The 12,194-nt window shown below is 38.2% G+C and overlaps 2 protein-coding genes across 4 annotated transcripts in view; one reads left to right on the top strand and one right to left on the bottom strand.

Moving 5' to 3' along the window:
* The window catches only part of LOC136409256 (14 kDa phosphohistidine phosphatase-like), a 52,702-nt gene that overhangs the window by 37,331 nt on the left and 3,177 nt on the right, over window positions 1–12,194 (bottom strand). The window lies entirely within an intron of this gene.
* The window catches only part of LOC136409255 (arrestin homolog), an 82,387-nt gene that overhangs the window by 68,426 nt on the left and 1,767 nt on the right, over window positions 1–12,194 (top strand). Inside the window, exons 11-12 of the mRNA XM_066390644.1 lie at window positions 10,934–11,216; window positions 11,972–12,183. Of these exons, the coding sequence (XP_066246741.1) occupies window positions 10,934–11,216; window positions 11,972–12,171 (483 nt within the window). The 3' untranslated portion in view covers window positions 12,172–12,183. The remainder of the gene's footprint in view (window positions 1–10,933; window positions 11,217–11,971; window positions 12,184–12,194) is intronic.

Genomic DNA, 12,194 nt, shown 5'->3' with positions numbered 1-12,194 from the left:
ACCTGGGAAAATGCAATACCCTCTATAGTAATTGAAGGAAATTTACCCTCGTTTTAAGCAGCACTTATTACTTAATATGTACATAAAATTTGAAGGGTCTATCTGTACTAGGTCCGGCACAATAAAATAAAAACCTATTTTTTTCTTAATTTTAACTTCCTGTAACTCCGCTACCTATCGAGATCGGACCCACGTTTATATGAACTTTTTTATTTAAAATAATGAGATTTATCTCCCATATCAATTTGCCGAAACAAACCGGGACTCCCTATATGTTTCACTGATACTCAAGGACAGTTCAGGTTATTCCAAATTGGTAAGAAAATCATCCAGCTGACCTCAACTTACTAAATTATCGACAAGTGCGTTCAATTTGGAATTTGTCAAACAATTCGCCTTCACACGAACTTTGGGTCACCCTGTATAGTGCAAATTAACCAAATGGGTTTCATAATCGAAGTCAAAATCGCATATCCCGAAGATGACTAGTAATTTACCTTCCTGCAATAATTACCGCTCTAATTTATTATTCCTCCCCCATCACAAAATTGCACAGTCGCTCCCTCGCGATATCTATCAATTTAGCTCAGCAATTTCTTTTAATTACTTTGAACCGAATAAAAACAGGAAAAAGGGGGTAATAGACATCCGGGATAAAATTAAACAAAAGGCGTTGAGTGAGTGATAAACGGGTTGCAAAACTTCCGAACAATCCGAGTTTTGAGCAGCAGGAAAAAATGGAAACTCTTCCCGCGGGAGATTAAAGGTTCTGCGAAAGTTTTCCATCCCTCCTGGACAGCTGGGCACGAACTTTCCAATGACGTTAGAGTAATAAATTTATGTAAATCTATTATTAGATTAGGGTTGGTTCTCGCATGATGGGTCGTTTGTTGTGTGGCGTTTAGTCTTTCGGGATCGTCGGTATTACCGGAGAATAGCGAGAGGAATATTAAATTTCTGGATGAAAATTTGGAAAGCTTTGACTTGATAAAATTAGACGAAATTCTAATCTCAAATGATTAATTTCACTCTAAAGCTTAGAAATTATTTCAGAATTCTTCTCTTTCAGAAATGTCGACTAAGCACTAAAGTAGTGAGTAATTTCTTAAATTTTCAAGAACTTTTAGTTCTAAACGTTCTGAGCTGATTAAAAATAAGTGGCACTTCTTGTCCCCTTGAAGACAAAGCCATCCAACTTTAACGCGACGTTTCGGATTTTCGCACTATCTTCATCTTCATGTTTTCAAGTTCAATATAATTGTAAACACCATGCATAACATTTGTGTCCTGCGTTAAGGATTTTTGTGATGAAATAATTTTTTTTCTACAAGATAAGCATGCGCTTAATACACAGCGTGATACAAGGTTTAACCAGAAAATAAAGCGCTTTAAAAAAATTAAAATGGGAATGAAAAGTTGGATCCTAAACGTCACATCAAAAATCTGACGACACCATCCTCTATAGAAGGAAAAGTGTCTACGAAGAAGTGATACATATTATTTTAAGAAACGCCTTCAAACAATATCGAACATATCCCGAACCAACCGGAAATTTAAAAAAATCGTTTACTTGAGTGTGAAAATGCGCAATTTTGTCACAGATTAGCCGAGTTTAAGTTCCTTTTCAAGATCCCAACGGAAATCAGCCAATTTCACTAACCTTGTACAGGGCATCCTATTTAAACATTCAAGTATTAATGCGATTTCTGTTTAAGCGAAAATGCTAAAAAATATTTTACTTCAATAGTTCTTTTAACACTTACATGTACATGTATACTGCTATACAGGGTGTCTCTAAAAGGTCTTTACAACGCTCTAACCTAGGTAGCTGAGAACAAAATAAAACGATTTAGCCACATTTGCCTTAGTCCAAAAGTTGATAATAACCGAGCTACAGGGTGGCAAAGTTGAAATGTAAAATTCAACTTTTAGCCATAATTATTAAATGGCAAGAGGAAAACTCATGAAATTTTCTACAAGGGGGTTTTTCGGCATGAGGAATTCATATCTACCAACAAAATTTCGGTAAATCGCAGAGGGCCCCACGTATACGCATTGGGTACTTGTTTAGGTACTTCAAACTTTTTTGTTCTTAACGGTAAACTAGTTTTGGATGAAAAAACGTATTTGCGCGGTATTTTTGCTTAAAAAAGGTATACCTTAATCAAGTCGCTAACTACAATCATTTTCGAGAGAAACGCTTGTAAAGTAAATGGAAAGGAGTGTAGTTTTCTAAATTTTTATTTTTTAATATTAGAAATAACATTAAAAAATTACTTAAATAACTGTTCAAAATGCCCACCATTTACACGCACACGAAAATTAATGCGACGAATAAAATTAACCCCTGTTGCTCTGTTGCTGTGTACCACCCTGTAGCTCGGTTACTATCAATCGGTTAAATCGTTTTATTTTGATCTCAGCTACCTATGGTAGAGCGTTGTAAGGACCTTTTAGAGACATCCTGTATATTACGGCCATGCATTTAGCCTCAAAATATCATTTCAATCGCTTGGAAAAATTTAACAAGGGTGAACTCTCATTTAGAGACACCGGGTATACTGGACGAACCGAGCTTAAAGCATAATTTTGGCTCACTCGAACACGTCCCCTCGGATTAATACCAGCTCCAGATCAAATCCAATTAATTCCACTAAGAGAGGTCAATAAGTGAAAGGGAATGTACTTTAAAGCAGTCGGAGCTGCTTTTGTATTTCCTTAAATACCCAAGAAAAGACGCTAATAAATGAGACGAGAAGGGCCGTCGGCCCACGGAAAATTTTCAGTATTTAACTTAAGTACCGGTTTATTAAAATTTCGGGCTAATACGAAAATCGAGTTTCCAAAGGAAAAAATTGGACGAAAACGAAAAGCTTTGGCAGTAGCAAGGTTAAAAAGGGTTTAGGTTTTTGATCTTTTAGGCTCGCCCTTTTACTTTCAGGTCCAATTTATTTTTTCTTTGAGCGATTTATGATTTTAGGGCCGTTTCAATGCTCTGCGCACATTAAATATTAAACATAACTTTCCCCCGAATATAAACATCTTCAACCCTCGTTATAAGTAAATGATGACGTCACCTGCCATACACTCTCGTACAAAACACCAAATAATTTCATCCTTTTTTTCCCTCTTTACTTTAGAAGTTCAAAGTGTATTTATTCATGGACGAACATGGGTTTCGTGCCCTTCATTGTTTGCTAAGGGCGTGCTCATAAAAATATAATAAATCCAGCGTCAGGGTGTTTTTCGGGATCAAAAACACTCCTAATTTTACTACATAATGCCACATCATGAATTATATATAATCGAGTTTGAAGAGAACGCTAAACCTGGCTGATTTGTTGACCTTTGCGAGTGAAGATGATATTTATGCAAGTCTGAAAATGATTCATTGCGGTCCATATTTTTCGTTTAAAAAATGTTCAGAGTCGCATCAATGGGGATGTCACTGGTGAAATTAAAAATATAGTTCTCCCCTTAAAGTGTGTGCCCCTACACCCATTTTGCGGTCCCCCATTTTCATAAAAATATTTAATGCCGAAAACGGATTTATTAGGAAAACACAAAAGAAATGTATCATCCTATATTTCATACAGGAGGCGAAAACGGACCCATCCTCCTATGATTTTTCTTCTTAAAATCGTCCAGAAATTGAATTTTTCACATACTAGTATGAAGCACCATGTAATCATGAGGCGAAATTTTGAACATGCGGGGTAGTTCCTAAACTCGCTTTACTTCCCAAACACGGGGTGTGCAAAAACCAACCCTGGGTTCTCTGAAAGAGTGCACTTGCCACTAAGAAGGCTGGATTAACCGTTCTAGTACATCATTTATTTTCATTTTTAGTCATAATTCCACTTTACTTAAATTTTGTGAGTTGCATTCAGTTTGCTCAGAGATGCGCAAGAATTTGAATTTAAATTTTAATCTCGAACATGAAACGAAAAAATACGAAGAGACAAGTTGTGCTCTTAGTTGCTCTATTCAAAATGTTACTGTTCTCAAGCAAAATTCCAAAAGACCAACCCCAGAGACTCCCCTGAAATTTCCGGGCGCCCCGCTACGTCGAAAAGGCGCATCAAATATTAAACGGCGAAAATTCTCACTAAATCCGCCTAAGCATTTTCTGAAATACAATTCAACACGTGTTTCGTATATTTAGAAAACACCCTGTCGAGTTCCTCATTAGTTGGATGGATATCCCTTAATGCTCAGAGAATGTCAGGCAATTTAAATGTCGTTTGAAACTCGTATATAACTCGAATACGACGTCGCAATTTCAAGTTCGCAAAACGTGTATGGTGGTCTGCAATTTCAATTTGTAAGTCAGTTCAGGTTACCACCATACGTCGCAATAATTTTTGGATGAAAATAAGGTTTATGCCTTCAAAGCTGTTAAAGCTTAAAAGAGTAGAATCTCTAACGGGATTTGAATTCTGAAGCTGAAACGTTTAGGAATGTTTCGGCTCTCGTTGAGCACGCTTCCCGCGGGTTGACAGCATAAGTTTTTAAAGAAAACAAGCTTGAATGCAAAATATCTCGTTATTATGGAGTGAGGTAAATACTGATTTTGTAATTTCTAGTATTGCGGTGTGACTTTCCCTTGAAATTCCACGAGTAAGTGAACCATCTCTGAAAACTATTGTCCGAATTAAAATTTCACTTGTCATTGATACATTTGATTGATATCTATCGGGCAATTATCGGCATCTACCGGGCAATTATCGGCAGCTACCGGGCAATTATCGACATCTACCGGGCAATTATCGGCATCTACCGGGCAATTATCGGTATCCGTCGGGCAATTATCAGCATCTGCCGAGTAATTATTCAATAAGTCTAGCATAACTTCAATCCTCTGTATGTTAGTAACGAAACGCTTGCGGATGTATGTTTATATGAACTTGTAATACGCTTTGACGTAGGATACCGCATAAAAATCTTTTACGCGACACACTGTATACACTCCATTGGATCTTTACCTCATTGTGCTTTCCTCTAAGTTCAATCATTGAGTTGTTTGACAGTCTAGTTGGATGGGACCGCAAATTTCGCCTCAAACGGGGCATTTGAGGGCATGTAAAGGATAGCGAGGGGTGTATTACAGAACCTCAAATTCAAGCCGTGGCAGTTTCCTCACATTGAAACGTTACGAGTTACGTCATGCCCAGATTCAATTAAATTGACTGAATCGATGCAAACAAGCCAATAGTGCCTTGTCGGTAATAATGGTTTCCATTTACAGGGCGAAACTTGAATAATTACATTGTATGGAACTAACGATCGGCAATAGGTTCCCAACTAAATTGTTATCGCATGTCTGGGCACATAAATCAGGCCAACATTTGGGTCTACATGAGATAAACCAAGGATAAACTGATGCCTTCTTGGGGACGCTCATAATCTTGACATATGGTTAACGTTTCCTAAAGATGATAAATCAAGAAGCAAATATTTAACTTTTCGCAACTCGCAGTCTCTTTAAGCCCTTTTGTTCTTTTGGGCCTAGTTAAATACCGCGTAAGGAATGAAAACAATGTCGAGATACATCCCCAGTCGCTAATTTTTGGACGACATAGAGTCTAATGAAGATCGATCTTTCTACGGAATGAGTCGTGTGCCATGCGATGACATAGCTCCTACTGTGTAGCTAACGTCATGGCATGAAAAAGCGGGTTAAAATAAACTTACAACGTTGAATAATGTAAAAGTTAGATGTGGAGTTGGATTAATTAAGTTAGATTAATCGTCAGATAAGATAAGAGAGTTAATATCAAGGGAGCTGTAAATATTGTGTAAGTTCAAAATTTTGCACTTACATAATACGAGAGTTATTTCTTTTTAAATTCCAATAAAACAGCAAAAACAAATAAAGTCAACAAAACATGTTTGATTATACGTAAAAGTTACTTATGTATTCAAACTACTTTTAGACACAGTCGCCAGGGATATTAAGATATTTATCGTAACCGGGAACAACCCTCTTCATACTAAGTTGCCGGCTGTGCACAAAACTAATCTTACATACACCATTTCAATTCCGCGTTTGTGTTGAATCGCTGTTTTCCTAACCACATTTTCAACCTAGCGAATAAGTAAAATTCACTTGGCATCAAGTCGGGAATATACGGCGGATGATCAAAGTCTTCCCTTCGAAAATTCTTAGGCAGCTCTTTAATCTGCACTGCAGCATGAGGGCGTGCATTGTCGTGAAGTAGGACTACTCCTGATGATAACATACCTTTACTTTTGTTTTGTATGGTTTTTTTTTTAGACTTTTAAGAGTTTCACAGCACGATGCTGCAGTAATTTTGGTCCCAGGTTCCATAAACTCCATCAGCAAAATTCCTCCACAGTCCCGCAACAGTGGCCACAAGTGTCCAATTGGACATGGTTTGTTTAACCTTCTTAGGTTTATTAGGCGAGTTCGTGTGCATTTATTGTTAGGATTGCTCTTTTGTTGTCAAACTGAATCCCCGTCTCATCTCCCGTTGCAATCTTTCCTAAAAAAGCTTCTTTCTCCCGGTACTTCTGCGAAAACGCTAGTGCAGAATTGATTCGTAGCAATTTGTGCTCATCAGTCAGATATTTGGAAATCCACTACGCACAAAACTTGTGGTACCTTAGCTTTGTTATGACGATGTCGTAAAGAGCTGAGCGGGATATCTGAGGAAAATCAGCAGACAGTTAAGAAATTATGGAACGCCGACGCTCCAATATCGCGTTGTCGACTTTATGGGCAATATCGCTTGTTGCTACGAATTTCCTTCCTTGACCACCTTCACGGTGAAAATCAATTCGTCCTTCCCGAAATATTCTGGACCATTTTCGCACTGCACTATCGCTGATACAGCTCTCTCCCTACACAACACTCAAACGTCGATAAAGTTCAGCCGAATTGTTGCCTTCAGCTTGAAGAAAGCGAATCTCACATCTGGCGAGAGCTTGAATTGCAATTGCCATAATCAAAATGCACTCAGATCCAAACTGTGACATCAAGTAGTTTACTCGCTTGGTATGAGCTGGCGTGAGAGGTTAATAAATGGTACTAAGGAAAAACCTCATCTTTACGACAACTGAGTAGCTACACCACGGAACTTGAAAAACATAGTCCTCGCATTTAAGTGCTATAAGGGCCATTTTACCTTCATCTCTTCACCCATTACAGAGTAAACAATGTGTGATAAGAGCACTGCAGCAGTGCAACCAAACTTCTTATATGTGTCGACCTACTTTCCACATTCACATGAAAACTAACTTGATATCCAGAAACTTCCACCTTTCCTAAACTCGTTTCCGTTTCCAACGTATTGAAACAAACATCACGACACTTTAAACGCCATAGCAAACTTCATGTAATGTCGGTAATTTCATATTGGAATTGAACCCGTCTCCCTCTCTTTGAGCAAAATGTTCTGTTTGTCCTGTGTAACTGGATTATTCAACCCTTGTCCTTGCTATTTCTTGCAGCTATTTGAAGTTAGTCCAATGGTAAATGAGTCTTGTATATAGACAATTTGAGGCCGTTTATTGGGTTTGGGGTTGAATGGAAACGCTTAATATATTGGAATTTAATTATCCTGTCATGTGCAGGGCAGCCCTAATTTAAATTTGACCTTTTTGAAAGTGAGGTATCTGGCATAGACGTATCAAAGAATCGGAAGTTTTGTGCAAATACTAAATCGTCCTAGTGTATACTAACTACTGAAACAACCCCTGGTATACGTATATGTCGGAATAGCGTTTGATGCGTTTTCCATTTTCGAGGAAAGGTATCTCTTTAAAAGTCGAAGAATGAAAAGACAGACTAGCGAATTCACTACCCCACGACCGCTCTTCTGCTCGTCAATCTATTAACTGCCAGTTCTTTGTCCCTGTTGTCTTAACTTTCCCAGTTCTGGTGAGTCCTTCAGAACCGTGGGAAAAGTACCTGCTAGTCCCTATTACAAAGGAACCAATAGTTTAGTGTCACCCAAATAATTAGCACACATGGCCACTTAAGAGCGTCGTGGTATCAGTGACCTCGCTCGACAATGCTTTTTCTTAAGAAGGCTGTCAGCCTGCCCTTCATCTTATGGTCTCTTCTAATATTACATCTACAGAACTTAAAAACTAATAAATCTCCGACATATACAACTCAAGTCAATACTCGCATGATTAGTTTAGGCTAGAACTTAGCACAGGAACTTGCACGGCAAATAAACCGTTTATTCAAAAGTCTGTTAAAACAATTTTCTGGAAATGTCGAAGATTGAATATGGTGTAGGACCTTTTTCTAGGTGCATTCCACACAATATGTGTAAAGTTATTTAAGACACCGAGGAGATTAGTTGTCTCTTTGAGGCACCAGTTGAGATCCACCCGAGCGGAAAGCGACAGTCAGAAATCGAACATTTTCCACCTGAACAAAGCGTAAAAAATTGCACTGTTACATAAATGGTTGTGAATGCTACACACAATCGCACTGTCTAGAGATATTTCACAAATACGTTTGTAAATGACATTTAACTTTCAATTCTAAGTTTTTCATTATGGACATGTAAAATTGACTTTTGGAGCAATGCAACAAAAGCACAAATTGCAAAAAATGTAATTTTCCAAAAAAGGCGAAAACGTTGAAATTGTATAAGAATACAGGAAAACTAAAAAAAATTCCCAAGATTAAATCTTGACAAAACAAAAAAATACCGACTTTCATGCCCTCGGAGATTATTTAGAACAGCTCGGCATCGTATTGACATGCTTCGAATGAAGGCAACGATGTCGAGTTAGAGTACCTCATTCCATGCCTCTTGAAACCCTAAAAAGAGTTCTTCCATCGTCTCTTCGCTTACCCTGCTCATACGAAAAACTCTTCTTTGAAGTACGTCCCAGATTTACTCAATAGCGTTTAAATCTGGACACTGTGCTGGCCATGGTAACACATCGATATTGTTGTTCTCCAAACATTCCATTGCAAGTTTTGGCGTGTGTGGTCTGGCATTATCATGCATGTAAACAAAGCAATATCGGACCCACAAATGATAAGCCAGTCAAAAACTTCTCCAACAAAACGAGATCAGTTCTTCCTCCGATACCAATTCCTCACCAGACCATAACTATCTCTCTCGAAGAGTTCACTCCCTGAACTCTGCTGAGACGGTTTGCATTATTAGGTTCTTCCCACACGTGAACCCTCCTGGAGTCAGGATAAATTCCAAACCGGGATACAAGTGAAGAGCACATTTACCCAGTTTTCATCTCGCCATGCGAAGTGTTCTTCTGTCCACAAAAGTCGTACTCCTCCAGTACCCTATGATAACGATTGAACCTTCAAAAGTCGATCTATGCAGATTATTTTTATGTAATCTACGTCACATAATATTAGCCCAGACATCAACATTATGTACTTGCTGGAGCGTAATTCGAAGTTCTGATGCCGTTACAATATGGCGTCTTCGGGCATTCAGTTGTAGAAATCGATCTTGTATGGGAGTTGTAAAGCGAACTCTACCCCGGTGCCTTTCCGCCACATCGCCCTCGTCTCGACATCGCGCATAAAGTCGTGATATCATGCTTTAAATAGTACCCATCATCACGGCGACCTGAGTTTGCCTCATGCCTTCGCCCAAAAAGCCCCCTGCTCTAATCGTTTCCCTTGTCAAATGTCTTCGCTGCGTGAATAATAAACATTATACCGATTTGAACGTATAAAATTGAAAATTTGTTTACTGCAGGAAAATAAAAAAGCTATTGACGACCGAATTTTTAATTTTTGACTGTAGGTATAAATATTGAGGAAAAAATGTTCAAATCGTCCACCGACAAGCTAAAATAAGGCTAAATTAGTTGGATTTTTATAAGCATAGCGAAAAAATGACCTCTGGATGCGTTAAAAAAAAATTAAGCCAGAAATGGAAATGTCCCTAGACGTTGCGATTGTGTGCAGTTATTTACGTTTAGAGGGCTGAAAGAAGATTACGCCCGCAACCGAAGTTTGAGGCTCAATGCGAAACAGAGGGCCGTTATTCGGTCGAGGGTGTAATCATTCTTTCGGCCCGGTGGTCCAATGTTTTACGCACAAATGATATATTTTTTAGCTGTTTCATTAGGGCGGTTAAAAAATGAACAGGCGTTATTTTTAATTTACCACGTTACCTTGACATTACCGACGAACATTATTGAAGCTTTAGGCCCGTTGCCATGAGCCACGGGCCATAAAAATCAAACAACGCCCACGGATGGCGAACTCATTGTTTCGGCCATGGAAACTATAATGTAAACAAATAGTTTCGATCCATTTGTGCATAGAATATGTTCCCTCATATTTTCGGCCTGATTTGTGAAATTTCAGTAATTTTTCAGATTAAAATCAAATTTAACTAAATAACCCAATTTATCCAAATAATCCAATTTATTACATAGTGAATATAATATGGAGGGAGGCTTGACATGATCAAAACTCCCTTGAGGGCTTTCATAATAAAACCCCGTTTAAGCTAATAATACAAAATTGAAATTGTATAATTCCCCCTGGGTGCTGTAACTTTAACTTTAACTTTAACTGAAAGCTAATAAACCTGCCGCTTTTGCACGCAATTCTCCGACAATCTGACAGCCCAAAAATCCCTAATGCGGGGGAGAATCCGTTCGATTCCTTAAAAATCCCTTCAGGAAATTAAATTCCAAGCTGGCGCTGAACAAAAAGGCGAAACCTACATTCGAAAATTGATTCCACCCAAAGACAGACTCTACGAGTATATGTTATTACAACTTATTAAAAATCTCGGTTCGCCATACAAATCCGGCGTTTCCTCTATATAAATAATGATCAGCTAGAAACGAGTGAGGTTGAAAATTTAAGAAATCCCTAGTTTTAATGGGCATGAGCGAATTTTCTCCTTAGAATCACATGTGCAGGATGCGTGAAACATTTAACACTTCCTTCCAGGTATTTGTGGTCCAACACGTGGACGTATGCATGTTCAGCAATGGAAAATTCAAGAACGTGGTGGCTTTGGTCAGCGATAAAGAATCGTGTCCGGTAGTCAATGGCACCACTTTGAACAAGACGTACACCCTGCTGCCCATAAACAGTACCACGAAGAATTGGATCGCACTGGAGGATACTTACACCAAGTCCAACTCGAGTTTGGCCAGTACCGTGTGCTCAGTTACCGGGAATGCGGATGATAGGAATGTGTTTGCCATATACGTCTCTTACTATGTTAAAGGTAAACTTCCAAAAAAATGATTGTTCCAACAGGGGAATGGACCACTTCTAGGTCTAGAAAACTATACTCAGTATTTTCAAAAGTATGCGTTTTGCCGTAGTACTACTGCAATTTTGCTTTATTCAAAATACTATTTTTTTCCTCAATTACCCTAGGGTAGTACCTATAGACGTACCCAAGATTAATCTCTTATATTCCTTATATATCAGAAGCAAGGATTTTTCAAAATTTTGTTTTTTTTTCTAAAAAAATGATTAGGTGTGCTTCAGCCATCAAAGTGAGCTCTTAGCCGTGTATATACTGCAATTTTTCCCCATTTAAAGTACCAAAGACTAATCTAACGTTGGTAATTTCTTGGTATTTTAAGGAAAAAACTGAAAATACGCCAATGCACGGCATGCAAAACAAAATCCATTTCATACCAATAAAAGCAACAAAACAATTCGGTTAATCCTTCCATTTTGCTCCATTCGATAATTTTCCAATCCCGTTTTGTGTTCTCATGGCCTTGGATATTGCCCCACGTAATTTACTACCCGCTAAAGGCCATTTCACGTTTATTAAATTGCAATATTGATCATAACACCATATATAGTACGATCGTAAAGTAAAGCTCGTTTTAGATTGATATAAGTGTTTACTCAAAACTTCTCAGATAATTTCCGGAATTTGCAAAACTATTTGGAATTTATGACATTTTCCTATTTTAGACATCAAAAATTGTTTTTATTTAAAAAGAAATGCCTGTTTTTCAGTGAAACTCATAGTGAGCGTGATGGGGGGAGACGTGAGTCTAAAACTACCCTTCACTCTTATGCATACCTGCACTGACTACGATGGAGAGACTTTGACCAGGGTCAAGAAAATCGAAACTGATTCAAGGAGATACGTTCAGCCACCTCAGGCTCAAAGAAAAACCGAGCTAGACATAAAACCAGAAAAAGATGGGACGTGAGAAAGGGAAAAGGTAAATTGCAA

This window comes from Euwallacea similis, chromosome 5, assembly GCF_039881205.1.
Source record: "Euwallacea similis isolate ESF13 chromosome 5, ESF131.1, whole genome shotgun sequence".
NCBI lineage: Eukaryota > Metazoa > Arthropoda > Insecta > Coleoptera > Curculionidae > Euwallacea > Euwallacea similis.
Note: the sequence above shows the minus strand (reverse complement) of the source record. Positions and strands in the feature narration are given on the sequence as shown.